This window comes from Argopecten irradians, chromosome 4, assembly GCF_041381155.1.
Source record: "Argopecten irradians isolate NY chromosome 4, Ai_NY, whole genome shotgun sequence".
NCBI classification, from domain to species: Eukaryota; Metazoa; Mollusca; class Bivalvia; order Pectinida; family Pectinidae; genus Argopecten; species Argopecten irradians.
This window is the reverse complement of record NC_091137.1, coordinates 43,575,734-43,590,438: the sequence shown is the minus strand read 5'-3', so window position 1 is coordinate 43,590,438 and position 14,705 is coordinate 43,575,734. Positions and strand designations below refer to the sequence as shown.

Below are 14,705 nucleotides of genomic sequence, written 5' to 3'. Positions count from 1 at the left end.
CTCGATTATGTTAAACTTATATAGGTTACATGTAGTTATCGACTATTGTTCAAAGGTTATACATAGTGTCTAACAAACCACTCGGCCATCGCGTTCCGTATACAAAGTAAATTAAATCTGTGTAACATATTAGAGTTCATATGATTTCAGATGTGCAGCGAAACAGAACTTCGATGTCAAAGGTTCGTGTTACAAATGCATTCTTTAGCTATTACCTTTGCGCATTGGAAGTTAACCTTTGACCTTTCTGGTGAATAACAAAACTCAACTGCTAGTTTAACATCAGAAAATGATCAGTAAAATGGATTAATATACTTGCATGATAATTTTATCGATTGAAAAAATAATACAATCATTTAAAAAAAATAAAGATAAAAACAACTTTCATCATTGCTGAAAACTGTGTTGATGTTGAATGGAACAGTTATTTGGTGCTTATTTCTACATAGCAGTTCGAGAGTATTAAAATATTGCTGATCACTCTCGCTCCCCTAATTACGACGATACAGCTCCTAGGGAGTGACACCGGGGCAGACTGACGGGTATTGGTACAGTGGCTGTTCTATGACGCGTGCGCGCGAGATGAGAGGCCGGACCGGCCGGACCGGACATCACTAATGTCGATACACGGCACTTCACAAGGCCTAACACATGTCGGTAAAGCCCGCAGACAAATTCGGCCAAAACAGTCCCGCCATATCAAAGACAATGTAACTAGTAGGAAATAAAGCATATCACAGAAGCATGCAATTGTTGCATTTCTGTTATTTCCTTTCCTTTTCCTACTAGCACGTGTGATGTAAATTATCAAAATGACCTTGACCTTTCAGTTGTTTGAAGTACTAACTTCACAGTGAGTGAATACAAATTCTGTGCATTACGATAAAACACGCTCTTATCATGGATTTACATTGAACGCAAATAATCTCAATTACATTTCCATGATGCATATCATCTTGTGTTATTTTTAAATGATAAGATAATATTTTGACCAAAATACATGTAGGTACGGTATGATTGATATGAAATTAAAAGCGTCCAATATATGAATGATTGAATTAACATAGTAAACTGATTACGTTAGAAAGGAATGAAGTTAAAATAAATCAAGAGATGTCAGTTAATTCTGTACCTTCATGGAATAAGGGTTATATTATCTATTTAGGACCTTTGTTGCGATCCTTATTTTGTATATTAGATGTCAAATTGATTAGAAATAACGCAATATCTATTTAAAGAATTTATATATTTTACAGTTTGCACTGACATGGACTCAATAACCATGCTTTCTAGTATTATCATTATCAGCGTATAATGATTGCACAACTATTGTTACGTGAATAGTCGCTGGCGTAGCAGCGTTGGGTCATGAACCCACTTTTGGTGGGAACATGTGAATGACACGATTCCAATCAGCTGTTCAATCGAATTCGTTGACGATGACGGGAGAGAGAAAAAAATGAGTATTTTGATAAAAAATATGCAACTGCCACGAGAATAAATAATATTCGTTTACTTGAAAAGTAAATATAAGGAATAGATTTTTATTTTGTTGAGGTTATGAGGGTATAATGACAATGGAGCCCGTGTAAATTTTGTGTAACCCGGCTTCGCCGGGGTTACATAATTTATACGTGCTCCATTATCATTATACCTCATAACCTCAACAAATTAAAAAATCTATTCCTTAAATATATATAAGTGAAGGTATTAGGCAACCACCCTGTGGCACCTCCACATGACTAAGATTAGGCAATACGATAACTTGAAAATTACAGCATCTTGCTTTTTATAATCCAAATAAAACTTCATGTTATAAGTTAACAATATTAACATGGACTTTAACTCTACAAAATGACATTAAAACATTTGTGAACTTATAAAAAATGAATAGCTGAAGAAAAAAAATCGTAATTTTGGTAGACGTATCTAGGTTTCACTGTATAGACTTTGTTGAATGAAAAGATATTTTAAATGTAATTGGTAAAGCAATTTGGGTTAACCTGGTTATTGTAACCTGATTAAAAACAATCTTCTATTTTTTATTTTTATATATTTATTTTTTATTTTTTTTTTTTTTTTTTTGCCAAACGCTTGCAATCTCAACGTTTCACTTTATTTACATATAATATGTTTACATGGTGTACACGTTCAACTGACACAGCAATGATTTTACAAATTTATACTCTTTCTTGCGTAAAGTCATTTTTCTCGAGCAAGTTAAAAATACAGACAGAGGAACCGACTGCTCCATTTCAAAATAGGATATATCGTGTAAGTGTCCAAAATATCAGCCTTCATTTCCGGCTATCACGATCGACCTTGATAATCAGTGATGAATGAGTTCACTATGGATAAGATTAAATACAATCTTTACAGTTCACCGTTAAGTATAACACAGTCATGAAAGTACAGAAAAAAATATCGTTATCCGAAAAGTTTCAAAGTTTGGTCGGAATCTGTAAAGGGCGAAAACCATGCACATCTATTACCCAATACGTACACAGGGATCTGAGAATAGGGTACATATTATATAACCATGGACCCACCAGAGTGCCCTAAGACCATTTTTAGACGTTTTAGATGTCTAGACCTCTAAAACGTAAGAACTCTAAAACGTCTAAAAATGGTCTTAGACCTCTAAAACGTCTAAAAATGGTCTTAGACCTCTAAAACGTCTAAAAATGGTCTTATGGCACTCTGGTGGGTCCATGATTATATAATATGTAACTAATTCTCAGATCCCTGTGCGTCAATTTGGTCCTTTTAGTGGTCATGACTAGGTTAAGAAATTATAATCAAGTGGAACTCCGTTTCCAGTTATGAGCAGAGTGCTTTTTTTTTTTGCTTTTTTTTTTTCTTTTTTTTTTCTTTTTACCATTCTATTTCCTGCTCTTTTACATACTCAAAACAGTAACTGGCCTTTGTAATGTTGAAAAAGCAGTAATCACTGGTAAGGGAATTATCTTAATTAATTAAGTAATTAAGGGAATTAATTGTCCATATGATATAGGTATGTATGTATAATAGGAAGACATAAGAGTTACCGGAATAGTCTTCACAAAAAAACCCCAAAAACCACATAATCGACGGGAGGGTTAGCTGTTGTGCTAGAGAGAGTGTGATTCGCATTAGATTGTGAATAAGGCCGATAGAGGGTGACCGAGTTGAATGAGTAAAAATATGACATTCGTATAGATATTTTCAAATTAATTGAAATATTACTGTTGGTGAATATTAATTGTGTTATACATGTACCTGTGTCATGTATTTTTACATTTATCACATTTTACGTTTGTTTTATTTCTGTATGTGTATGCTAAGGGTACAGTTATATGAAATATTCTGACCGTACATACAGTACTAAAAGTGTCCAGTAACTAAATGCAGGGACAGCAATCACGATCTTCAGTATTTATGTTGATTTTATACTGCCTCGTGCCAAAAGAAAAAAAAAATGCTAGAAATTGTAGCAAATTTATAATGTTACAGCCATTTCAGTTTACTCGAAATGCCAAATTTGTAAGAGATGATTTTGCACAGGAACCTCCTATCATATCTCCCCGTTGTAGCTCAGATGATCATTTAACGAGCTTTGATTGAAATACCATTTGTACAGGGCTTAACTTTCTCAGTGGATCTCGCATTAAATTTGTTTTTCGGAGGCCACACCTGTAAATAAAATGCTGTTGCATCAAGATAAATCTATGCCAAATTATATTGAGATGATGGCCACAGACAAGGGAATGTTTATCACTATAACTATCTATATACACACAGAGCCTACATCGCGAAGACTGCCAATGTCTAGCTACATGTATGCAGTAACACCACCCATCATCTTGATGAGATGAAAAGTTTCTTCATGCAGCGCGAAGTATCTTATGTGCAACGGGCGATAACTCTTTCTTTGAATAGCATACTAATGCTTCATAGGAAATGACCGAAGTTCTTATATCAATTTTAAGAATGCGGAAAACAAAACAGTTACAAATTTTACTACGAGTCCCTGCTCAGCTAACGAAGAAGTATAATATACCGTAGCTAGTTAGCCTACGTATACAGGGTACGGGGCATAGGTGGAGAGGGGATTGGGGGAGAGGGGATTGGGAGGGGGAAGAGGACTGGCTAGGAGGGATATAATACAAAATAGAACCCTGCCTATAATGTGCAGACATGCTTTAGTGATAAGCAGGTGCGCGTTCATAGAAATAGCGACACCGCTAATCTAAGTACACGAGCACGTAATGTTCACAGCATGTATTAAATTGAGCGATATATCATGTTTCATGCACGTGCAAAAGTGTGAACACAGATCTAAAATCAAAACATTAAACAATAAAAAAAGCTGTATTAACGAGTTAGTTCTAACCTATCGAATGTTTTGCAACCGTTCAAAATAAGTTTAATAAGTTTAAAGATGCTCCACCGCTGACAAAATGGTATTTTTTTTCCACTATCAAAAAAACAGGAGCAGACGATATAGTATTTTTCTTCAGTTACAAAAGTTACTCACTTTACACCATTACCACCATTGAAAAGTTTTAGCTTCTAAAATTAATCAAGCTAAAAATATGAAAAATAATTAATTGCATCCCGAAAAAATTCCGTGGCACTATATCCTATATGGAATGAAGTACTGATTGCGCATGCACCAAAGGCAAAATAAATATTTTATATATAATATTTTATGTTAATTAGACATATATATACACCATTAAACACAAATTATTATTCAAATAAGGAATATAATTTATGCTCTGTCGGCGGTGGAGCATCTTTAACATTTTTTTAAGTCTGGCAATACCACTAGTACACTGAAACCTTTTAGATTCAATTAGTCATTTAGATGTAATTTATTTTATATAAACAAATAATTAATTTCAAACAAACGATCAGACATCAGACTGACCTCTAGACCGAGACAAACAGGTTATTTCATCCTCGATATTCCAAGGGTTACTTTCACTGTCGTTATGTCCACCCCTGTGCTATGCCATAGCAAATTTGAAAGCTCTTTCTGCAACATTAGATGGAACAGGTAGTTTGGTCCTTTGATGTACATCACAATAATTCAATTTTGCTTGTTACGAGCATTTTCATTTGCTTAAAAAATTACTTTATCAGCCCATAAAGGAAAAAAATGGCGTCGCCGTTTGTAACGTTGATTCTGATTGGCTGAGATGACGGCGTAATGATTTCATTGACAAAAGAGTCCCAAAATGAATTTTGAATATTGAAGAGATTATCTTTAGTAAATTGAATTATAAGAATTAATTCGATTAGATTTGTTATGTTATGGAGATATAACACAAAAATCTGAGTGTACTCTCATAATAAACCGCTTTGCGGTTTATTTAGAGTATACTCAGATTTTTGTGTTATATCTCCATAACATAAAAAATCTATTCAAGTTATTCCTTAAAATAATCCAAAACGGCTTTGAAGTTGAGCATCCCTCTCTGTAATCTTCAAAGAAAGTCTCTGGACGTGTGATAGGTCAGGTTTTTTTTTCCTGAAACGACTACAATTACAGCATATTATTGGCTCCAATATCTCGCTGATTCACCAGAAAACTGTCTGTCTGATGAAGACAATACCTGTGTAAACATAAAGTGAAGGTTACCCAATCCTATAGCAGATAACATCCCTATGTAAACAAAGGCAACTTCCTTATGATGAAAGAGTCCATCTGCATTAACTAGCGAAATTCCCAATACAAAGAAACCGTAATATGAAAGTTTATAGGTCAGAAAATAGTCTTCAATTCATAAAAAACTTTATTATTAATATAATCGCTAATTGATAAACAATGATATTGAATAAAAGTAAAAATTTTGAATCAAAATGATCTTTCTTGACACCTTTGTATTTTTTTAATAATAAAAAAAAATCATTGTAAAACAGCTATTTAACAAAACGGAATCCGTCCAAATATTCAAACTGATTTTCACACTAAAATATAACTTCAGCATGATTCTCCTACTCGAATATGTTGTTCTGTTGTTTGTCGTTGTTACCGCTGTTGTTCCAGAATGTCAAACATACTCCAATACACGTGTTAGTTATCGATAATGTCCTATACTTTATCTATATAGCTACCATTCATGTTTTATTTTGCTGGAATCCGCTCACAAATTACCCGTATATCCTTTTCTATAGCTCGAGCTAACACGAAAACCGACTGTGTAGAGTTGCTGGAAAAGATTTGTTGTTCATAGTTTTGGACCGTGTGTGTCAGCGCTCTGATTTGTACCAGATAGTATCAAGCCTTCAGGCCAATAAATAAGATGTCTGATATCCCATTTGGAAGATTCGAGAGATAAACAAACATTGGATTTATCCTACGATAACAAGTGCTTCAGTGTCTGGTGCCCTGCGCGTGCAGAGATGCCATATTACTGAGGTCAGTCAGGCGAAATTCTTTCAGTCATAATCATAAATAATATACGCCCTTGGTTCCATACAATCCTTAGAAACTACAATAAACAAATTTTGTTTACATTCCAGTAACAATAAAAGTATCTATTATTTTAGTAAGAAAGATAGAAATTTCAATGGAAGGCATATCTCTAATTATTTCACGTAAAAAATATTAAAAAATGCTTCAGAAAATGTTAATTGCAGTTTTCAAAGAACGTTCATGTTTTGGTAATTTGCCTCACGCGCGTGGCATCTCTCGCGCACTGCACGTGAGTAAGCGTTCTATGCCTCGGTAAGATAACTGCCTATCCATCCGGATAGTGTCTGAGTCAAGTGATGATGCGCGCATCTTTGATGATAAGTAAGGCGGAACTCTGTTTAGGGAGCGGTAGTTTTCTATAAGTATACCTTCAAGCTCTCGCTGGTCTAGACTTCGGATAGTACCCAGTACTACAAGAATAAAGGTAAGTTTCACTTTCTCTGTTCCATGTATATATTACAACAGTTGTATTGAATATCAGTTAAATTTCAACATTCAATTGAATATCAGTTAAATTTCAACATTCAACTAATATCTATTTATTATCAAGTCTTTACATTAAAAACATTTTGCCTGCATCGAAAACATGGAAAAATTAGTTTTCTTAAAAATTAAATGCTTAAATTGAAATGATATATGAAATTAACATGCTTTCTCTTCCTATGTAATACAAATTGTCAAGAATTGATAGCTCCTTTTCTGTCCATTTAGAAATAATATAAGAGAATATTTGTGGTGAATTAGAAATAAAATGTGCTTAATTTTCTTTAAAAATCTATTGCAAGTGATATTGCTGATATATTTCGGTTTGGTTTAGTCCTTTCGATTAACGATATTTCAAAGGCGTATACAGTATATGAAGATCCAAACAAATTTTCCCAAGCAAATGAACACCAGCTGTTCAGTCTTTACCGCTTACAGAAAATCGGATTATCTTAAAAAATTTTGTATACCAGATAAAATATACATGCAGTATGCTCTGAAATTGTTTATGCACATGTACTGAAAAAACTCAGTTAACTTTTGTATTTCACGTATTTCTATAATTCTACGCGAAATGATAAAACTAATTGTTACCTATCGATACACCGATTGCTATCTTTACGGTATGTCCGCCGTGTATTCGCTTCCCTTGTTTACTATCTTGTTACATGTAAACGTAAAAAGAATATAACCATTTCTGACGTTTATCCTCTTTGCACGAGGCGACAAACCCTCCTCCGCAGCCGTACCGCATATCTGGCCACTCACCCTCATTTTTGGCGGTGCTGCTGGGTTAATGACATGTTACTCTATAACGAAACTGACATCTACGCAGAACCACAAAAACAGAGCGCGTGCAGCTACCGGAAGATCTGACGGCGTTCCAACAGATAAAATCGGACCCTAATTCCGGATTATCGTGCCAATACATCCTTCTCAGAAACTGCTGGTTCGCACAGTATTAATTGTACGCCACTGTCGAAAGGGAGAGAAAATCTTTTCATTTAAAATGGCTGTAACTGTCGAAATGAAACTATATTTGAAAATGTGTATTTTTCCTGATTAGTGACAAAAAATCTTTGCTACTTTGATACTCTCATATTAATGGAAAGTTCCTTAAGCATTATATTATCAAAGTTCCTTAATCCGATCCATTCATTCTTATTACCGTAAAGAGAGAAAATGAAAAAAAAAAAAAAAAAAAAACGAAAGAAAAAAACCCAACAACTAACAAACAAATTAATATACTTTCTATTGGAACAGATATAACCCGTCACAATTCATTGTTTGTAATAAATTAAAAATCATTCTTATGTTTACTATGCAATATTGGGAACGTATTATGAACTCAGAAAAAATATTGGGTACATGCTAACTCAGACAAAATATTGGGAATTCTGTTGAAACACAGCATTAAGAAACACATAGAGAGTATAAGCCGATCGGATTGAGAGAACATATGCATCGTTGGTTCAAGGAAAAAACGACCAAACTGTCTGCACTGACTGTAATCTCACATATTTCTATGCGTTGAGCATCTAACAGCAGTCGTTTTACAACATCTGAGCGTTAGAGGGCAGCAGTTACGTGTTGGAGAATACATTAAATCCTCCCAAGTCCATCCCACTCGTTTGAGTAGGATATGTAGGTAGTTTTTTTTTTGGAGAACATGACTTCTTCGTTAGTCCAAGACAACTGTAATTACTTCCCCAGCAGGTTATAGTGTACACACAGCCTAGGAGCTTGTACGACTTCAGTGATTTACGGAACAACTGTTTATATTGAAGTTACACGGCGTATACACAGTCTAGAAGCTGGTACGTCTAAAGTGATGTACGGAACAACTGTTTATATTAAAGTTACACGGCGTATACACAGTCTAGGAGCTTGTACGTCTAAAGTAATGTACGGAACAACTGTTTATATTGAAGTTACACGGCGTATACACAGTCTAGGAGCTTGTATGTCTAAAGTGATTTACGGAATAACTGTTTATATTGAAGTTACACGGCGTAAACATAGTCTAAGAGCTTGTATGTCTAAAGTGATTTACGGAATAACTGTTTATATTGAAGTTACACGGCGTAAACATAGTCTAAGAGCAGAAACGAAATATGGTATAGGATAAAACATATATTTTTAAAGATTAAGTTTAATATTTTTTGTTTTTGAGATATAAAACAAAACTCGGAGTTTATGATGAGAGTACACATTGATTTTGTATTATATATAGTTCCAAAATAATAACTATTCAAACTAATTTAACTCTCTTTACTATCCTGAATTTCCTAATTATATCTCAGAAATCGTTCTAGCAAATCAAAAGGCAAAGTTAGAAATGGCGACGCTATTTTTTAACAATATGGGATGATGAAGGAAACGGCCAATCAAGTGCTAAGCAAAATCGAATGTTTAGATAATGGTGGTTCATCTTGGTTTCCAATCTCTTCAAGAGCTCATTTCGATTGTTACAGTGATTTTGATAAACATCGAAGTAAACTAGTCGAACTAGTCATCGAAATGACAGTCGAAATAGTCATCGAAATGACAGTGTACAAATCGTACTAGTCATCGAAACGTCGCAAATACTGTTTCATTGGTTGTGCAGTTCAATATCATTACATGAACAACAATTTCCAACATGAATCCTAATTATACCCATTAATAACATCGACTTAAGCAATATACAATGCTTATGGCAGAAGGGCTAGAATCAAAAGATTACATTTTCTGCAATTTCACTTCAGAGTAAATTTATCGAAATGTGACTTACTTGGTAATGAGTGTAAAATATATTTAAAACAACCCTTAGCAATAATAGACTATAACATATCTTGATCTAATAATTCTCTCAACCAAGATGAACCTTGTTAGAGTTTATTGGTGTAGTTGAATTCCCAGCCTAATGGAAAACAAACGACTCCACTCTCCTTCTCGGGGAAACATATCCATGTCAGACAACACAGTTTACAGTGCTTCATCGTACTGACATCCCTCACGGTACTAATCTAAGTTACCTTGTCATTTTGGTTTCAGGTAGCCAAGCATTCCACTTCAACATGGCCAGAAGGAAGATCCCGTAAGTATATTTTAATGTTTTATTGATGGGAAAGTTGGGTAGTTTCAAAGTAAAATACAATATGTTTTAAAGCTAGTATTATCATTTTATTGCAATGCAAAATTTGCGGGTTTCATCTACTGTGAAAACTCGTTGCAATAACATACGAATATATATATTAAAAGTCGTAATTCTAGCAAACGATTGAATATTTACAACATTTACATAAATACGAAGAAAAAAGTCAAACTATTAAAGCATAAGCTTTGACTGATAAAATTAAACCAATTGACGTTTTGACTCAGTCAGTCATAGATGACGTAATGAAACAATCCGTTTTTATTAATTGACCAATGAAAATCTAAGTCCATTTTTTATTTTCTGTAGCCAGGTTTATGCATTCCAATATCTTTATGAAAGAACTCTATTCATATGAATAAGATTTACTAGCAATAACTGTATGTATTTCAAGGCCTGTAGTTCTGATTATAGATTGTGCGTTATTTCTGTGTGTGTAAGAGAGACCTCTGTTTTAGTAATTACACAAACATTCTTCTCGGGCTCGGGTTTGTCTTGATGGACTCAGCAGACAGCAATTACATAATCCTAGAATATAATTCATCCCAGTTTGCTTTGGTCCCCATCTATCTCTGTTTACACCAGTCCTCGAAACTACTGCTACAAAATCTTATAATATTTTGGCCAACGCCCTCTTAGATTCCACTTCTCGCTGTTGTCTGCCTGTATGTATTTACGATAATAAAATCGCAAGATTTTAAAACATGCATTTAATAGCTTTAATGCTGAAGCTCACGTGTGGGAAGGTCAAGGGTCACTAGCTTGTGTATCGTCTGCACTAGCATTATCTCGAAAGAAGCAAAAAAAAAATCCTGAACATTTGCCAATTTGTCTCACTGGATGAAAAGCTTGGTTGTTCTAAAGCATTCAATAGAACATCTTTTATTATCAAACCGTTTTTCAATTTTGTGTTTAAACATTTTCGAAAGGAAGTGAATCTTTGTATATAAGAGTTACGGCGTTTGAAAGCTCAGCTGGTGAACAGGTGTGTTCTCTATCGGGAGTATAACTTGTGTTTTATGAAATCAAGTCTGCCCGATTTGTTTTATGCCCTGTAGACTTTCTCTATTCACTGTGTGGGGTATTCATCTCAACTAAACAATAACTTACTCCGCAAGTGTAAGTGTACCATTAGGGTTAACTTCACAGGCAATCTATGTCAGCAAACTTGACACATAAACAATGTTATCAATGACTACTTTTTAGGGGGGTTTAGTCAATCAACTATTTACTTGTACAGGATACAAAATTTCTTCAGCAAGGCAGATGTATTTCATATTTCATAGCCAATTACGATACATCTAGGTTCATTGGCCATGAGGTATTTCACGTGAGTGTGTTTTGTATTACGTGTACCCGCTCATGTGTATTTAACCGGAAGTAAGGCATGCGGTCGTATTGGATATCGCTTAACCTTTTTCGGCATTCCTATTTGTTTTCAATTTTAAGATTATTTTTTGATATTTTAGTAAAACAAAAATTTCGAATTGCGAATATATCATTAGAAGTAGTGCATTAATTGTAATAATATGAACATTTGATTAATATTATCTAAAAGTTTACGAACGGTAAAACAAACACAAGGTATTGGACCAAATTTTATAATGTATAAATTATCAAAACTGTTAAGGTTTGGGGAATCACGGAGAATGTTAAGTAGAAAAATCTAAGGTAATGAAATCGGGAAATTCACTTCATAATATTTACAGCTGACTAAAAAACCTTTTGGGACTATAAATGAAGAGGATGTGGTGTCTTTCATTTCAATCCGATGTCCGATCGAAATGTAATTATTGTCCATTCTAAATTATAGAACATAATGCAGGTTTTACATAAAATAAAACTTATATTCTGCATGACATGTCAATGAATATTGGATAAGACTGTTACATGTTGAATGAATCCCCTCCTGTGTGAGGACTCTTTGTCGTTATAGTTTTGTCGGTTTTTTTTCAAATAATAAAATTATTTTTAACATGACAAAATAATTATAGAAAGAAAGAAATATCTCCGATTTATTGCAAAATAAAATAATTTCATTGATCCGTATCTCTGAAATGTTTGTTTTCTGTTGTTTTAACAGTAAGGAAGTACAAGCCGTGTTTGACCGCTATGTCCACGGAACTGCCAAGCGTCTAGGTGAAGCAGAAGCATTGTCAATGTTACAGACTGAATTCAACCTGTCCGCAGATGAAGCCCAGATCATGTTTGATTCTTTCGACAAGGACAAAAATAAAATCATGAGCATATGGGAGTTTCAACAGTTCTACGAAACAGCGGGCAGCAAGTAAGTTATCAGCACTGATACAAAAACCCACTTCTTTATTTGACAGGATGAATTTCTGAGCCCTCAAAAGATAATTTTCGAATCAAGATAAAATCATTTCTAGTCACTTCAATTTTACAAAATGTTACCACCTTCTGTAGTATCCTATCCTTACCTTCTTGCTCATTATAGAGAAGATAAAATGAAAAGTTTTTCTGCAAAGAAGAAATGAATTAAAATGATTAAGCCAAGTACTTTTTGAACAATCGGGCCCTGGTTTTAACTCGCATTGAAAAATCATTCCACAACTGGTGAAACATATTAGCAAACTTGCTTTAAGTAGATGAGACGATAAACGAAGTGAAAGAGAACATAAAAGTTATAAAACCAAGCAACGAACTTTTCATCTCAACGTTTTCATGGTAGCAGTATTCAATAAATCTTTTTATTCATCATTTTCCATTATTTTACTAACGTATGCATTTCTTGTCACAAACACATATGCTTGATTTTGAGGGATTCTGATAACTTTTGCTATTTTTTAAACTAAATATGTTTTCTTCTTTTTTTCATCAGCGCAGCCGAAGCCGTCAAGTGTTTTCATGACTTAGATACGGACGGAAGTGGAAAACTAGACCCAGATGAAGCAAGGAAAGGATTGGAGCGTATGAAGACAGGCACAGGAAGAAATTTAGAGGAAAAAGAAATTGACTTTTTCATGAAAACAGCGTCAGATGACGATGGTATGCTTGACATTGCAATGTTTGTGAGTCTTTTACACAGACTGAAGTTATACAAGTCAGGACCACCACCTAAAAATGCTAAATGTCACGTTTTGGGCGAGAAATGAAAAGTTTATTAATATTTCCCAGAGGAAAAGTATTCAAACAACTTGATAAGAAATGAGTATTCCATAAGAGATGAGACAGTTTAAATATCTGAATAGTATCAGACGCATTTATGAAATGCTATTAACATCGACAGAAATCGATCCATTTTCGTCATACATATGAAGAGCTCAACATGTCATAACAATGCATTTTTATTTATTTTTTCATTTCTCATATTTTGATAACAAAAGATTTAACGCACCAATGTTAATATTTTCAATAGACGAATAGCAAGAGAACGATTTATATATTTAAGGGATACGGCGGCGTTTGCAGTCTAACGTGTTCACACATTTACATATATTTATAGGAAACACATCGACTACTTGAAGATAAACCCTTCTTTAATGATGTTCACTTATCAATCATTTTATTCTAAATAAAATCCATGTGTCATTACTCATAATTCGCAGCAATTTTTGTAACTTTTTTTCGCTTTTTACCACAATTATAAATTTCAAGTTTAACAATAAAAATTTTGTTATTTAACATGTTGTTGGATTATTGATGACCTCTTAGAAGTATTGTTTCATTTTTTTAGTTAAAATGGCACGCATCAAACAAACTGCAAACAAATTTATTTTCGCATGCGCATCAATCAAGCGTGTTTTGCGGTTGTTTAAAATTCGCGCAAGTTTATTACGGCAGAAAGTTTCAATCATAAATTTAATAGAGGTTTTGGTTCTTAACTGTAAAATCTGATAGCCATGGAAAGATGTTACAAAAAAAAGAAATCAGCAGCTGCGACAATGTGTTGGCTGACAGCAATCACCAACGTAAGGCTTGAGCTGAAAAAAGTTAAAACATAGCATTTATGGTAAAGATTGGCTGGTTGTTTGATTGGGTTTAATGTTCTATTTTATTTAATGACGACATCCCATGTGAGAAATGTCTTGCAATGTGCGTGGGTTTTTTTTTGGGAAATTTCAGTATGTTCTTGTTGTGTCTCCTTGTGATAGTGGTACCCTTGCCCTTTGTATAGTGCTATCTCACTGAAACATACCACTTAAGACACAGAAAAAGAATATCCTACCCCATCACATTATATTGACAAAGGCCTAATGAATAATAAAAACATAATAATAGAATTTTGGATATAATTCCGATGGCTTTAATATATATGGTAAGTACGTGTAACAGTGTCAAAACATGATTTCACCGGTATTGAAAAGTACAGTACATTAACTTCCAAACCAAGATTAACTAACGACTTTCAGAAGTAGTACTGTTAACAGAATAATTTTCGTGTGCGGTTTTACGAATTTCACGATTATCCGGAACTCACGAAATCAAATCTCCGCGAAAATATATAGGTGTAAATGTGTTAATGGCATTTGCAAAATGGACAAAATCATTATAGTTTGCAACTACATGTACACAAAACATTAATTCAAATTAAAGAAATCGCTTACTTCATACAACACGCTCAGCCAAACATATAATTGTATTCTAAATAGTACAATTTAA

At 33.8% G+C, this 14,705-nt stretch overlaps 1 protein-coding gene across 2 annotated transcripts; it reads left to right on the top strand.

The window, feature by feature from the left end:
- Positions 1-1,497: 1,497 nt before the first annotated feature.
- Positions 1,498-13,727, top strand: LOC138321775 (calcium-binding protein SPEC 2A-like). 2 transcript variants are annotated; one of them, XM_069265724.1, is made up of 4 exons: positions 1,498-1,502; positions 9,982-10,025; positions 12,166-12,369; positions 12,925-13,727. In XM_069265724.1, the coding sequence occupies exons 2-4, from the start codon at positions 10,006-10,008 to the stop codon at positions 13,196-13,198; spliced, it is 498 nt and encodes a 165-aa protein (XP_069121825.1). In that variant the 5' UTR covers positions 1,498-1,502; positions 9,982-10,005; the 3' UTR covers positions 13,199-13,727. The 2 variants fall into 2 exon arrangements, with proteins under 2 accessions (XP_069121825.1, XP_069121824.1); XM_069265723.1 differs by lacking the exon at positions 1,498-1,502 and adding an exon at positions 6,744-6,887 and having other exon boundaries at positions 9,983-10,025.
- Positions 13,728-14,705: the final 978 nt, after the last annotated feature.

Bases quoted from the DNA above. Each gene is read 5' to 3' on its own strand.
- LOC138321775 (XM_069265724.1), top strand. From the start codon at position 10,006: ATGGCCAGAAGGAAGATCCC. The intron at 10,026-12,165 runs GTAAGTATATTT...TTGTTTTAACAG, and splicing joins ATGGCCAGAAGGAAGATCCC to TAAGGAAGTACAAGCCGTGT. The intron at 12,370-12,924 runs GTAAGTTATCAG...TTTTTTCATCAG, and splicing joins TACGAAACAGCGGGCAGCAA to CGCAGCCGAAGCCGTCAAGT.